This window comes from Schistosoma haematobium, chromosome 6 (assembly GCF_000699445.3).
Source record: "Schistosoma haematobium chromosome 6, whole genome shotgun sequence".
Classification (NCBI taxonomy): domain Eukaryota; kingdom Metazoa; phylum Platyhelminthes; class Trematoda; order Strigeidida; family Schistosomatidae; genus Schistosoma; species Schistosoma haematobium.
In genome coordinates this window covers 12,551,143-12,568,565 of record NC_067201.1, presented here as the reverse complement: position 1 = coordinate 12,568,565, position 17,423 = coordinate 12,551,143, and the positions used below count along the sequence as shown (strand labels likewise).

The window sequence follows — 17,423 nt, the reverse complement described above, 5'->3', positions numbered from 1 at the left end:
TAAACCATATTCTTTGTTTCTTACCAACGAGTGATTTTGTTTTCTAAAGTCAGACAAATTTAAAACTAACAAATATGTGAAAAGCAGGCAAATAAAAACAATTATTTATTTTTATCAATATGGGATTGTGGAAATTGTTAAGTTTTTGATTGAGATTATGAACCGATGAATGTTAAACCACCGTTAAAAACCTGGCTCATACGTCTAGAGGTCAAACGTTCGCGCGCAAGACTGAAGGCCCTGGGTTCGAATCCTGCGCACGCGATCGTAAGTGTGCATTGCTGAGGAGACCCACAATAGGACGAAACGGCCGTTTAGTGCTTCCAAGTTTTCGATGGTGGTCTAGCTCGAATTAACTCATGAATTCAAGTATATTAATCAGTTTATTAAGATATTTTTTTCGAAGAAATATTTTTTTACTGTTAAATTTATGAACTATAAACGAACGTTTCACCTATTTCCATGTAACAATAACTGGATAGTCTAATTATTATTACAGAGTTAAATTTTAGAAATTATCGTATGGACAGTTGTGCTAGTAACAGTTTTGCCCAATAAGGTATCAGCAAGGTATTATGATTTAAACAAATACATTTTAATCCACTTAATAATGAACGATTCAAAGGCTTAGTGAATAATGAGTTCCGCTTCTGAAGGGAAAGATAATAGACTTCGAAACTCCATGTGAGGATTCAAGTACAATCATTTGATGAATGTTAAACAAAAACACACATATATCCCACATCCTATTGATAATCGCAATTTAACTTTACTTAAAACTTTATGACTAAGTGACGGTATGAAGTCAATACATTAAAGTTACATATATTCCCCCCCACCCCAGAGAATAAATTGATCAACTGTTGACCTTAATATCAGCAACAGGAAAAATCTACAGTTTACAAACAAAATTAATAACAGTTACGATAGAGAATGGTGACAGTCGGCCTACGCTCCTCCATGGGGGCTATCAGGCGTAAGTAAATAATGATTAAATTACACACCTCTTATCAAAAACGGAAAAGTAACAAATAAATAACTGTAAGACTTAAAAAGAATATTTTTTCGATGACATAACCATTTACTAAAACTTACAATGTTCACCTGGATTAGTGGTATATTGTAAACCAGTAATATTTTTTTCAATTGTTTTGGTTAATAATTTATTGTCTAGATAATTAGGATTATTTACATTGATTTTGGATAATTCAATTGGATGTATAATATGATAACGTATTCTATAAGCTAAAAGTTGATTCTTATTGTCATATTCATGTTTATTATTATTATTAGTAGTAGTAGTATTGTCATTTTTATTAAAATATTGTTGATAATCTATTGGTGGAAGCCATGATGCTTTAATACATGGATGTAATTGATCACATGCAATTTCAAGCATTAACTCTCTTGGTGGTCCAATTATAGGTAATTTTCCATTATTAACATTGTTTATTGATTCAGTCAAAGATATATTATGAGTATTAACAATATATAAAGGAATTATATATAGTATTATAAGTATCTTTAATGCTACTCTCATAATACTCTTCTCTATTATAGATAATGTATTCTTCTCAAATATTTAAATATTCATCACTTGTTAACATGAAATGACCAATGTTTTACTATCCATGGAATCCATTACACTATATGGAATGATCAGTATTCCAATCAACCTTCTAGTATTTTCATGTTAACTAAGTCTTGTGGGAAAAATAATATATATGAAAAAGTGAAAACAAATCTCTTGTTCGTTTGTTTATATTTGCCAATCATCCAGTTTATGCTTAAATTGGTGCATATATATATATATATATATATATATATATATATATATATATGGGAGATACAGATCTTGTCACCCGAATACACCATCAAGGGAAAACAAATACACACACTCAAACAAATTGTGCGTCCAAAAATGTGACAGAACATAATTAGATATATAGTGAAGATTATTTAGATATATCGTTTAGAAGTAACAGATTCACATAATTCATCATAAACATACTTACAACTTTGTGCAAATGATTTTGTGTACTGAAAAATTTGCCAAAATTTGATTGGTTCAATGAAAATAAATTCTACTGTTTAGTGAATTGAATAAACGATAACAATGTTTATGCTTAATAAAATAAATGATGAATAACCTATAATATATACAGTGTTTGTTTTGGGAACTGAAAAAAAAAATTCACCACCACAATTTTTTTTGGTTTCCTCTTTTTTTCAATATCAAAGTGCAAATTTAATATTTCCCCATTTTTTATGATGAATAAACTTTTACCCAAGAAAACTGTCGTTGTAAATTTGATTTTTTGAAGGATAAAATTCAAACTACTACTAAGTAGCATAAATTTTTAAACAAATTTTTTCTATGACTAAAAGATTATCATGATTGAGCAGGATATATTTACATGACTGAAATTAAAGCAATGGCTTATATCCACAGTCTTGATTTTATCTACATAACTGCTGAAGGAAATTAAAATAATTCGTCTGAAATTTAAAGATTCATTTTTCTCTCTTTACAGTACGAGGGAATTAAGTATAATTTCATTATTTCATTTAGAACATTACAGTGAGTTTGATCATTGCCCACCCATTATCGAAATGATAAGTTCGTTGTCAGTTTCAACCAGATTCGAGTTAATTTTATGTTAAAATTTATTCAATATAATATCAGCATAATACCTATTCAAATGTAATATTTGACTAATTAATAAATTTGTTTATACCTAAAAGAGAAAATGGATGGTGATTAGATTAGTGGGTTTTGACGCATTTGGGACCCATAAGCTACTAGCCATCATCCATCTCTGCTTTTGGTGCTTCTGACTTAATGGTAGTATCGAGTCGATCCGCTCAGTATACACATAGGTCAAAAAGAGACTGATCAATTACAATCTTAGCCATGAACAAGGAATTCAAACAACCACCAAAAATGAATTAGTAAAGAATAATTTTTTTTTAAATATATTAACTAAATTAATATTTTCATGAGAAATGTCATTCGTACAATGATGAAAGTTATTTAGTCAACCCAATGAATAAGCACAATCTTTATGCTAATGGTGTTACTTCGAAATTTTTGTTTCATTGCAGTAGTGTTAGTCTGAACATAATCAGCATCCACTAGAAATTAATTAATCAAACCATATAAGGTTGTGGTCACTGTTCCTTCGTTTCCACACCAATCACTCACTGTTCTCATTTTCTTTTCTTCGATCTCCTTACCCTTCTGCCACCAGGCATTTCACTTTCTATTGATATATTACTTATATCTGTCGACATCAGTAGCACACACCACAGCACTATTGAATTTTCGGTCTATGACTAGAATTATATTTATTTTATCTTATAACTTGAAATTCTGTTCAAGAAAAGTAATTAAATTTACAACACGTTTAATTCAGTCCAAAGCTGTTAAGGAATAATAATCTGTCACTAATCACTAATTCAATAGTTACAAACGTCACGGTCCTTCGTATTGAATACCGTCCGCATAAAATAAAATATCATACAATTTAAAATTCCATAATGTGATTGGCATATCTCGAACCTGACTAATAAATTTTAAGTATTTAGTTTTCAGTGGAAGTTGAGGTTTTTTTTGAAAAGCAATTCAAGCAGAGTGACTCATTTCTTTATTGTATACAACATTTAAATAAAACAAGATAAATGTTTGGTACAGACTTACGTTTTCTGGGTGTTTGAAAGTTTTCGTTTTGTGACTAGTCACTAGTGATTAGCTTCAATATTAGATTTCTTAGAATTCTAACGAGAAGCTGTGATCAGTAGAGTACGATCCATGTTGTGTAGAGACAGTTATTCACCTCAGACAATGGATGAAGAGTTGTGCAAGATCATGGATAGATTGAAATTACACATTAACACCGTTAGATGCCGGCTCAGTGGTCTATACGTTAAGCATTCGTGCGTGAGACTGAAGATCTTGAGTTCGAGTCTCGCCTGTGGGATCGTGAATGCGCACTGATGAAGTCCTATAGTAGAACGCAACAGCCTTCCAGTGCTTCCAGTTTTTTGATGATGGTCTAGCTTAGATTGACTCATGAATTCAACTATTAAAGATTATTACAATCTCCACAAATCCCCATCAGATCAGATTGTCTGGTCAAATATTGAACTTATTTAAATTGTAACCAAATTATCTTCAATATTATTTTAATAGTCGAATTTTATACAATAGGGTAGTTAAACAAAAAATAATTATACACTGCCTTTGATAAGGTTCATAGAAAAAGCAATTACCTTCAATTATCATCTGATACTTTAATTAGAAATTAACTCGACTCAACAGAAATTCATGTTATATTTCTTGTGTAAATCTATCATCAATGATATTGTGTTTTACATCAAATGAATAAGAGCTTATAATGAGAACTAATCCCTGTATTTTGTTCTATTTTGAAATTATCACCTTCATATGTCAGCTATATCCCAGTTCACTTCAAACCCTAACTCATTATCCTTGGAATTAATTAACTGAGTTATTCACCGACTTGTTCAACGAATATTATGTTAACTTCATTACCAATAAGGATCTTGTTGTCTATATTGAGTCAATCCACACAGAGGAAGCATAAATCCCAACAAATGAGAAATAGTTCAACTCTAATAATGATAATAATAGATATATACCGTTTTCGCTTTTCTTATGAATTTTATAAACCAAATATTAACACTCAGTTTACAATATCTTTATAACCACATTGTATTTTACCACAGTTACCATGGTCGATGACAGAAAGGTCTTTTACAAAAAATGTTTAAAAAAAATATCGATCCATGGTAGATTTTTATTCTACTTCAGTTATCATGACTACTAACTACCATTTAGTGTAAATTTATATACATTGAAAATGTTACATAATTAATCATGATGAAATACATTACATGAATCAAGAGAAGGGATCTATTTTGATTTGTATTTTGTCTAGAGAAAAAGATATAATTTACTCAAAGAGAGAATAATTACTAGAGAAAAAAAGGAGAATTATGTTTTAGTTATTCAATCAATCTTTGATTTTACTGATAAACAATCAGTTATAAGAATAAACAATCTTTTTTTTTAACCCGAAATCGTCATAAATGTGAATAACCGATATATCTGTGAAGAGATGTAGGGAAAATGAATGATTGTTAGTTATGTGATACTATCAGTGATATATATCTATATATAATCACAAGTGCTAATCAAATTCTATCTCGATCTAATACTGATGTACCCATTAGTCTGTGATATAACATTGCAGTTCACTTGTCCAATGTTAGATATGTAAATGCTACTCGAATAACTTAATAATAGTGGCAGTAAAAGATACTAGTTCTAATCTTAAGATGTGTTCGAATGTTGGTCGAACAAGTTTTCTAGTATTTTGATTAAGATCATGTACCGATTGATATTAGACCATCGTTGAAAACCTGGAAGCGTTGGAAGATCGTTTCATTCTGTTGTGGGACCCCTCAGCAGTGAGCATCAATCAACATCAATTGCTTCATGATCTCAATCAAAAACTGATAAGTTTTCTAGTAATTGCTTCTAACTAGTTGAAATCAATCCTGTACCTACTTAACATCTCAGTTTACATGCCATTATATGGATAAGACAAATTACAGTGTATACCTATGATATATGTATACTAGAATAATCAAAGCTTCTTAGTCATTGGTCCAATTATATTACTCGCTTAGCAGGTCGTGTATGTCCGTCCTTTGAAAGCATTGTTTTTCGAAATGAGATGTAATGGAACGTAAATTCAAAGAAGTTATTTGTTTAATTTTGTATTCATGAACAATTAATCCGCCAATTATCAATTAATAACCACGAATGTCAAAACACTTGCCAATATATTAATATGTATCGGGGATGAGATATATAATCTCTCTGATACCATATGTACAATCCAAATATTGAAACCTTTTGTGATAAATAATTTCCTTGAAAAATAAACGATTTAATACGTTTAAAGTAGTTTCATGTATAAATTTCAATAAATATTATTTTGAGTGGTTTCAAGGAAATAATTGAAATAGTAGATATCAGCTCTCTCATAAATGTAGGCACGCCTTGTTGATAATTGACAAATATCGTGAAACCTAGATCAAGTAAGATTTCCTATAGTTTGCCTTAAACTAACATACCAAAACTTGATGATGTTGAATTACTTGAACTAGTTGATTTGTTGCAACTTGATCTATAAGATTCGATTTGAAGTAAAGATGAGACAAATTTAACGTTGCTCAGTATACGATGATCGGTCAATGTATGTGTATAATAGTCTGCAATCTTAATTTGTACTAAAATCACGAGCTCCCTACGACTGGATTCAAATTTGGATTGTTCTGACTAACTGAGTTTATTGTGACGATACTCTTTTTGATTGTAAGAAAATGCACTTTAGGAATCATTCTAAGACCCACCAAATCCTCAGTATACTTTGAAGAGAAATGAATATACTTAAAAAGACTGTAAATTAATTTAACATTACGTATATAAAGCTTCACAGTTTAGTCATTCAGATAATATTCTAGTATAAAACGAACTTTTCAAGATTGTATTTTGTGGTTATCCAATTATATTCTAGCAACCTTTAGTTAAATTTTTTGTCTATATCAGTTTCTTTCAGTGAACTTTATCTAGACACTTCAGGTATATAGTTTGAAATGAGACCTCAACTATTTTATCTACCAACGTCATAAGGTATTATAATTTAATTTGATTATTATTTGACGGTCATACTCATCATAGGTTGATTTCACATAAAGTAAAATTAAAGCTCAGAAGGCTTAGACATCTGCTACTTCTCAGTATTTGACTTCATATTAAAACGTACCCAAACTTCCACCAGGAATCGCACTCAGCACCTTCATATATAACAAAGAGATTGAAGGAGAGAGGGATTTTAACCGCCGTTGTGATTGCTTTTAAACAACCATATCCTTTATTCAAAGAACTCTTTAAGTTCCATTCATTTTTGCTCTATTGAATATTGATTAAAAGAATTTTACTCTTGTGAATTTATGTATCTAGTTTGTCAACAATACACACACACACCCAACATAATATTCAATAATTAACTTTGCTTACTGATTTCATAAAAAATCCTCTATAGTTTCTATGTTAATATAGTAATGATAATTTATTCGTTTGATTGAAAAATAAGTGGTGAATTAAGCAAATCTAAAGTACTTCAAAAAGAGAGTGAATAAATAGAAGTATTTATGAGTTTAATAAAAAAATCACTAGCGACTGATGGATAACACTTGTAAAGTGTTGTAAAATTAGTAGTAGTGTGAGTGATATTAGTAGTCGCAGTACTAGTACTAGTAGTAGTAGTAGTAGTAGTGGTAGTAGTGTAGTGAACAGAACAAGGGTGAGGACAATCGAATGTATTTAACACAAAATTACAGGGCTTGTTAATAAAATCTAGCAATCATAAAGTAAATGCTTAATTTGCAAAATGTCCATCGATTGTCCCAAAATGACTCGGACTTTATTGTTTTTGCATTTTCATACAAATTGCATCCTGTTTCCATTCTTTACTGTTCAATCCTCTTGTCTCACTGCTGCAGACCTTCTGTCCACGACTAACATCATATACTACTTATGTCAATATAAGTAGCACACACCACAGTAGTAGTAGTCGTAGTAGTCGTAGTAGTAGTAGTAGTAGTAGTAGTAGTAGTAGTAGTAGTAGTAGTAGTAGTAGTAGTAGTAGTAGTAGTAGTAGTAGTAGTAGCAATAACAATGATAACAATAATAATATTAAAAGTGGTTTAACAGTCATATATAAAAATTACTAAATGAACAGAAAGCTATCCATAATTTAGTTTCATTTCTTAATCAAAATGAATTGTCTGATAATTCGATTACAATCATACCTACTTTTTATTCATAATTCGTTAATATTGTTTAATGAAAGTATATATATTCAATGTACAATATTGAGATTTTAAAGAATATACAAGAAGTAAGTCAATTAGATGAAAGAAAGAAAGAAAAAAGGAAATAAGGAAGGAAAGAAAGAAGAAAAAGAAAGTGAGGGAGTTAGAGTTAGTGTAAAACATACAAGGAATAAATCTTTTTCTTAACTATAATTTATATTCATAAATCAAATAACATTTAAGTAGTGGAATTATTTGTCTTAAATTTAGCTTATTGAAATCATTTATTTTGGGTAAAATTGACATAACACAATAATTCATTCGTGAGAAAATGATGTAAATGTTTATTTTATTCAAATAAATGGGTTGCCTTTATTTGTTTGTCGTCGTATATTTTCTTGTAGAAGTGTTATATCTCGATGAGAATAATGAATGGTAATTGTTGGAATCTATTTCTGAACTAATACATATGTATATTCATATTCCTCTTATTATAAGCTTTATTTTGACCTGTAGACTATTATTATACAATTTACTATTCATAAGTTATGCCCAGTCTATTCATTACAGTCTCCCACATTCACAGCCACTTTTGGCTAAATCTTGTACAAATGTTATTTCGTGGTAAGATGTAGTCTGTTCGGTTTGTATATCAACCCAGTATGCTTGAAATACATGATTCATATCATAGAGACTAAGAATGGTGTTCTGAACTTAACAGACAAGGATAGACAGGAAGCAGGACCGGTCGACAAATCACTGTTCTTTAATTGGTGGTATCATTATGTTATATCTTAATAGGACACAATGCCACAATTTATAACAAGAAGGAATATTTTTTATTTATTTATCAAGAATTGACCAGAGTTAATGAATCGTTAAAATAAAATTGGGTAACATTTTATCACTTGTTTTCTTTAGTATGACTTTTGTAGTAGTATTACATTTTAACTCATTATTCTAAAAGTGAGATATGAGTGTTATGTATTCAATCTTTAATGTATTCATGAGTACTGAGGAGTTTTATACTAAAAAGAAACAATTATCCAGTCGTCCACTGAACTCGTTGTATATATAAGCGAATAGATGGTAAAGGTAGAATTTTAAGGACTATTTTACAATGGGTACGCGCTGCTTAGGAGTCCCACAATAGGACGAAACGGCCGTCTAGTGCTTCCAAGTTTTCCATAGTGGGCTAACTTCAACTGACTCACGATCTCAACCATTGAAATTACTATAATATCCACAAAACCCCTTCTGAGATTATATATATGATATATGATAGTAAAGCTGAAATATGATTGGTCATTGAGCGTGGGACAAACAGCCATAGACTACAAACTATTAAATATGTGGTTTTCCTTATTATTATTATTATTATTATTATTATTATTATTATTATATTATTATTATTATTATTGATTTCTACTCCGAACCCATTGTATGTGATTGCTTGTAATTTTATTGAATAAAGTATTCTGTAGTATTATTCTGGTTCTCTATTTTGGATCGTGAATCCTGGTTCTGATATAATGCAATTAGTCTTATAAACGTATTATCCTAACATACGTGTTACTTACTTACTTACCTACTTACGCCTGTTACTCCCAGTAGCCACAGAGAGACTAATATACATGTAAGAGAAGTAAGATATGGTAAACCATCTGTTATATCAATATCAATATATATATATATATATATATCCAATTGATTTAATACATATTTGACGGCCTGCTTGAGCATCTGGGCTACCTGTTCCTGCCATCTAGATATTTCAACAATTTATCTATTTTTGTTTGTTTTAATATATCGTTATGTCTATATATCGCATAAGATATTCTGCTGCGTTTCTGAAAAGTGTACAATCTTTCGTTGTCAAAGTTACAAAAAACTCAATAAGAGACAATGTGATTGCTGGCAATATACAACGAAAAGAATGCAGATTATTCAGATGTTCATTTAGTTAACTGCTAACATCTAACTGGCGATCACTCAATATTTATCGCCAGGACCGACCAATAAGAAAGAAGCGGAAACTTGTTGAAATACTTTACGCTGAGAATTCTATATTGTACCAAAAATATAATATTGAATAAAGCTAATAATAATAATAATAATAATAATAATAATAATAATACCTTTATTGTAAACCTTTAGTTAACTCATCAATTGTTTATATTATCTTTTAACTTTCATACATTTGTTACTTAGCTTTATATTATAAATGGTTTAATTATAGTTAGATTATGATTTACTATTTATGATACATTATAGTTTCATATTTACACTATAAAATCATGTATGTTTTGAGGAAAGTCAACTTGTTAACCTCGTATCATGATTGAACAATCTTCGGACAGAAAATGTTTTGTATGAATCAATAAATATGATTATATTGAGACTAAGACGAAAGGAATAGGAACTCCCAGAATTAATTTATAAACCATCATTACATTTAGATTCCTACTGTATAATTATGATATAACTAGATTATATATATATATATATATATATATATATATATATATATTGCTGTTGGGGACGTTAGATCCTCAGAAATCACCTGGGAAAGGACCTGATTTTGTAATTTTATTTAGAAACTTTGAATTTCTTTGTTTTCGTGCTAAAGGCGCTCTTGTCACCTTCATATCGTATTTCCCACTGGGAAATATCTTAAATGCTATTGGCCCGTTGCGTCTTTTAGTATGCTATTTGGTAACTCTCCCCAAGGACGGCTTTGCACTGTATATATACGTTTTGAATTGTGTTTGTTGTTATCGCTTGTTTCTGGCTGTTTTACAGAATATACTTCCCATTTCAAGCTTGGACTTTTCCCTCTAGCTAGCAGGGCTGGGACGCATCAAAAAGCTAGCTTACTGGTCTTCGGTCACTGGGTCTTTGTTGTCGTTCGCAGATTCAGTGAACTCGTGATAGTTTCAAACCTAACAATTCCTTTTATCATAACCTTTTATTGACATATTGACCATTGTTATACGATTAACCTTTCTTCACTTATCCTCAATCTATTCATATCCGCTACTCTCAACCATTTGTTTTGTTTTGATTGTGTATAATAATTATTTCGGTGATATTATAGTGTATGGTCGACCTTTGAGTGACGTTAAAGTGATCTTCAGCATGTCCACTTACTAAATAGGACTAAATGATGATTATAAACCAGTGTCAGGAATAAGAATTATGATTTACAGTTGATAGTTAAGGTTAGGAATTAGATTTATGGTTTTCATTACGAACTGACATCAGCTATAATGCCAAAATTCTATTTAGCCAAATGTATAAGTGAATTTCACGCCAAAAATTCAAGATCTGTTATCCTAAATCTGAGTGGTTCTTCCATAAATTATAATCTTGCCGTTATTTCCTATTTTATGGTATGATGTCGTCCGACCTGATTGTATATCTTCTGGTAGAAAGAGACGTAATTACATTAAAATCCATGCATGCAAGCAAAATTATAAAACTTATATAATACCTTACCTAGCAAATATACTCTGTGATGAACCGGGTTGTTAGAGATAACCTGGTCAATAACCTGTATTCTTAGGTATGTCTCTAATTTGAAAAGTTATACAGTTTCAGATTTTTTTCCCAACTTTTTCCTTCCTTTTTGTTGTTGCTGTTGTTTTTTTTTGTTAAAGAAACTTGTTGAAATACCTTGTGCTGAAAATTCTATATTGAGTAATATTGAACAATATTGAATAAAGCCATTAATAATACTAATACTACTACTACTACTACTACTACTAATAATAATAATAATAATAATAATAATAATAACAATATAAACTATGTGTATCTGAAATATAATAACGATTTTTGGCTGGTAATCCTCAGTCTTGTATTCTTTCTTTTTTGTTCAGGGTTATTTAGTATTAGGCTAACCGTCATGCATACCGTATCAATCTTCTTGTTTTGTTGTTGTTGTCTATTTACTTTTTAAAGTCGTCTAGACGTATTGGTCAGGGCTAAGAGATAATAAATATTAGTATACTTAATAAGTATATTAGTTAAATGAAGATCATCCATGTTATTAAACTGAAAAATGAACAGATTAAATACTGAAATCAATAATTTGGTGATCAATGTTAATTAACCATATTGATTAATGGATATCAGTCAGTCATGATGATGTCAAATAAATGACGCTACTCGGATCCTGCATGCGCGTTTCGGAGACGCAGCACACATCGATGGCGCGAGATTCTAAAGTCTTAGCTAAGGAAGCTTGTTGTCTTATTTGGCACAGTGTTCGGACGTTATAAGCTCCAACATGATGTTTAGAGCGTGGTTTCAGGAGACCAGGGATAACGTTCCGCGTACTCGAATCGTTTGCCCTAGCGGTGCGAGGTGATAAAAGGACGAGAGAAGGGTTAGTCGGGGAGATAAGAGTGGTATTAGGAGGTGTAGGAAGAATTTGAATGTGACCGACTTGGTCTCGTGTGCCGTTACGGGTATGAGGGCTGGTGTCACTTCCCGGCTGCTCACACCGTGGAAGAATTAATGGATATAGAAAGAAGTAAATTCTCAATACAGAATTAATTTTCTCAGTGAACAAATTGAATAAAAGATGTAAGAATAAATTTATTCTGTTTCATAATTTTACTTTACATTATTTCATTAAATAAACAATAATGTGTAATTTAAAATCAATAAATGAATAAATCACAGGAAACTTATTAAAGTGATTGAAGAACACATGATTGAAAAATCAGTTGGTATTTGGCACTGTGATGAGTTTTTTGTTTGTTTTAGTGAATACAAAGGTCGATTAATACTGTTAAATCGGTTAAAAAATCTAGGTAAACTGAAATTATTCTATATTTTAGTTTTAAATGGGACTAGACTAGTTATAGCAACTATCCTACAAGAAATTTCCATTACAGTTCATTTTGATTAAGCTCTTTTATTAACATACTTAACAGACAATGTGCTATTTTAGAACAGTAATAATTCTCATATTGATTTGTACCGTTATAATCACTACAGCATATGAAAGACTCAAGCTAAAATGTTGATTGTTTAAATTGTCATTCGATGTTCATTCTCCCTTAGCCAAGTATGTATGTACTCAAATCCTATTATTAGTCCTTCTTTTGCCTTGCTTGCGTCCTTATGCGATTTAACTATAAATTTGTCTCTGTATTTGTTCGCATACATATATATTCGCATCTATGCTTCAAATTCGCTTGATGTGTTTGTAGCTTTGTGATCTGCGCTATCTGTCAATAGACTGTAGTTGCTGCTTCTCATTACCTTCTGATTTCAAACACCTTTGGAATTTATGTAATAATGGTTGCAAGGGTGATAGATTAGCGAAGCAAAGCCATTACATAGTTACTGATCTTCATAATAAACGATTACTTATCTGTTGGTTTCAAAGAAATATCTATGGTAATAATGATTGATAGTTTATCTTTCAAATCATTCAAATCACCAGCACTGTCCAACCCACTTTGTCCTCGGCCTTCCTTTCTAGTTCTATACAATTTTCGTTCATTCCTCTCATGTCTGTCTCCATTTTTCGGCGTAATATGTTCTTTGATCTTCCTCTTTTCCCTTGGCCTTGAGGATTTCATGTGAGGGCTTGCCTTGTGACGTAGTTGGGTGATTTTCTTAATGTTTATCCTATCCACTTCCAGTGCTTCTTCCTGATTTCTTCCTCCGCTGTAATCTGGTTTGTTCTGTCCCACAGTAGGTCGTTGCTGATAGTGTCTGATCTAGTTTTTACAAAATTTTACAGGGTTAATATTGTGGATGATTGTTACATTAGTTCATATATCACATTAAAGGATACTTTCGGAGTTCTTCTCATTGCTTTAAACAATTTTGTGGAAAATTTCATCCTCAATTACAAAGTTTGTATTAACAAATTAGTATGATGGAGTTTTAGGACAATAATTATGGGTTTACTCAGTTTATGTTAATAACGCTAAAGTTTTACTAGTGACGGTAACTTTTGAATTCTTTTTTCGAATTAATTTTTCCCCCAAGTCTTTATCCTTTTACGATTGGTTGCTACTACTTATAGTTTTCTAATTTTCTGTATGCCTCAAGGTTATACTTTTGCTATACCATATATACTGAATTGTACCATTTCAATTTATTCTGCTTGGTTCCATTTTAATATGTTGGTTTTTCCTATACTTCATCTCCTTCCTATGTTATTGGCAAATTGTTGAAGTGTCATGCGCCAGATGGCGTCATCGAGTTAGTAACAAATCTATCCGTATTTAGTATAACTCAATCGTTTCTTAATATTTAAGTATAGCAAACCAAGAGAAAACCCAATAGACATAATCTTTTGTACAGAGCAGTCTCTTTTATTGCCATATTGCTAGCCAACGTCTAATCTCATTTAAGCACAGTAATATTGATACACATTTTTTCTTATTTATCACCCACTAGCTAGTTGATAATACGATTATTCAATATGAAAAATTATTGATAGACTGCATAGTAGTCTTAATAGCTACCAAAAATGACTAATCGGCATGCTATGGATGGCAGATAAGAACTTCGCTTTATTCTGTTAGATTGTTAGACTTAAAACTCACCCAATGAAAACTTACGATGCATCACAATTAATTAACAGCAACTTTTGGACATCCGAAACTACGGCTACACTTAATGCGTTGATTATGATGTAATAAATCAAATATTTATTAACTACACATCAAAATGTATGTATACTGATTCACTGGACAACATATTCCAGATTTTTTCCGTCTTCATTTATTCTTCTACATCTAAAAACATTTATAGTTGTGCACCATGAATCAGGTGACAATCTAACATGAAATTCCGGACTGTAGCTGGCATTAAAATTCAGAACGTGTCTCGTCCTACTTGGGACATGTTAGCTCTATGTATTTGTATCTAATAGTTGTTCACTCCAAGATTCGAACCTAGTACTTTCCACTTCAAACCCGAAAACGCACTATCTCTTCACTGTGTATTTTCTCTAAAAAAGCCACAAAATGACTATATCGAGGTGATTTGCACAGAATACATATATGCCATTTGAGACCGATCAAATTTCAACCAAATTATTATCAATAGGATAACTCAAAAACTCTTACAAATTAAATTAGCATAAAATTATATATTCCACAACAGTATTCGTATTTCCAATAGGCAATAACGTAACCTATGATCTTTGACAAATCCCACGAGAAACTTAAGTATTGTTTTATAGTTTGCATCACGAGTCAAATTTCACTGGACAAATGAAAACAGCTATCCACTGTTTCCTAGTTTTTCAGTGGTTAACATCCAAAATAACAGAATTTCCATTTTATGCTTTCGTTCAAAGTTATTTTATCCCACCCTCTGTGGTTTGATGAGTGTTCAATACAGAAGAGTGCTAAAGTATAGTAAGTCAATCGTTCAGTACTCACTATTTACATAATAGACCGATCTTAATTAGATTATCTAAAAACATTGGACACCTATTTCGTCTTATTATCGAACTCTTTAGTGGTGCTCATCTAAACCCCACTCAGAGTTTAGTCTAAGACGTCCAAAACTCAAGGTGAGTGCTTGACCTTTAAACAGTTAAACTGGCATTCAATGATTTACATGTACTACTTTAATCAGTTCGTGATACTGCATGACATTCTTATCTGATATCTGTTTACGGTAAAGATTCATTACAACTTTTGGAAAAATGCACTCACTTCTAAGTATACAATAAAAGACATTTTAAACGTTTTATTTAATGTTTAAAATAGTTCAGTGTTTTATTGTTTTTAAAAGTCCGAACTACCTGGTTGTTTATCATTCAGAGATGAATTGTTGATCACTCTTGTATATGTTTACCCTATTTGGATACCCATTTGTCACAAGTTACTTGGAATAGCCCTAACAAGTTAAGGCTTACTTTTGCTCAGTGGCTAAATGGATAGTACGTTGACATCTAATAATAATTTATTATATATATAATGATGTGAAAATCGACGCTAGGATGCAAATATGCCCAAGTGACGAGTATCAGTCAGGACGAAACGCGGATCCAGGATTTGGCTGTTAATCCATTTTGCAAAATATAATATTGGTTACGTTGTTTGATTTGATACTGAAGGATTCAGATGGTTTGGTACAACAAAAACAACGAACGCAATATATATAATCGGCATTTATAACGTGGTAATTTTCAAGAAACTATCAAATTCATAATACATTTTAATAGTAGATAACTTCAATTCAATGAAGTCAGAAGTTGGAGTATGAATGTTAGTAGTATAGTTTGTCATATTTCATTTCATTAGAATTTTGAATAGTTTAGATTAACTCCTTTTTCTTGTTCTATAAGTTATTTTATTGTAAACACATATTGAGAGCCAATTAAGAATACCATTTAAATCACAGTCTATAAATCAATATACTTTAATCCATTCATTTGAATTACAAAAGACTAAATTGCATTGAAGAGGCAGGTCGTTTTTGAACCATGACTTAGTGATACCTGCATTTCGCCTTATTGATCCCAAAAATGAATATTTCATTCATTCAGCCCATATGGCATATGATTGGTCAAAGAATATAGACAGCATATCCAGTTCACTATTTGTTTATATTGTAATATATACTTCTACCTTCTGCCCCTTTTATTAATAAACACTTTCTCTTATCTGTATCTAATTCTCTACGGAATAACGGATTTATTGAATGCGAGTGTATTACATCAACTTGCAACCTTATAGCATAAATGAACCTACTTGCATCCTGATTTTCTATTTCAATTCTTATCGTGGACTAAATTCAGAATTCATTACTTGAAAGGAATGAAATGTCATGACATTTACAATAGAAAGTTACATTAATTAAATCGTGGAAACAAAATTTAAAAAAAAATGAGAAAGATCGGGGAGTTTCTTGATAGCGTTAATTAATTCTGTAAGAACAAAGGCGGAACATTTTTGTTTTGCAAGCCTTAAGTAAATGTTCAACTTGATTAAATGTTGGAAAACGGTTAAATTCATCGCAGTCAATTTGAACATGTTTTTTCACATTTGATAGAAATCAGCTCATCTGTTTAATAATGAAGATAACAATCAATAAAGAATGCAAAATAGATACGTATATGTTTCATAAGTGACTTTCTTGGTTGAGATGTTGTCAAATAGACTGTATTCACCCATAAATGTTAGTCTCTTCAGATTTCAGTTATCTAAGTTGTTAATAAGAAGTAAATATTAATTAGTGTAGACATTCAAGTCCTACACAATGTTAAGACGTCTTGGATAGCTAAGTGATAACAGTTCATTCTATGACATTTGGGGGAAATGGGTCCAAGTCCATGATAAAGTGAATGTTAACTTAAAATTTCAAATACACCCTGTAAATAAGTTGTGGCTATTGTGAAACCTAGGTTAGGTTGATTTTCTTTAATCATCCAACTTCAACTAATGAAGAAGAATCAATATCTCATGGTAAACAGTTATCTCAATATAACAGTAATCAAGTACTAAATGTATTATGAAGTTAGCTTATTT

At 30.8% G+C, this 17,423-nt stretch overlaps 1 protein-coding gene across 1 annotated transcript in view; it reads right to left on the bottom strand.

Moving 5' to 3' along the window:
• The window catches only part of MS3_00000599 (uncharacterized protein), an 86,335-nt gene extending 84,581 nt beyond the window's left edge, over nucleotides 1-1,754 (bottom strand). The window contains exon 1 of the mRNA XM_051208303.1: nucleotides 1,096-1,754. Within this exon, the coding sequence (XP_051065499.1) occupies nucleotides 1,096-1,540 (445 nt within the window). The 5' untranslated portion in view covers nucleotides 1,541-1,754. The remainder of the gene's footprint in view (nucleotides 1-1,095) is intronic.
• Nucleotides 1,755-17,423: the final 15,669 nt, after the last annotated feature.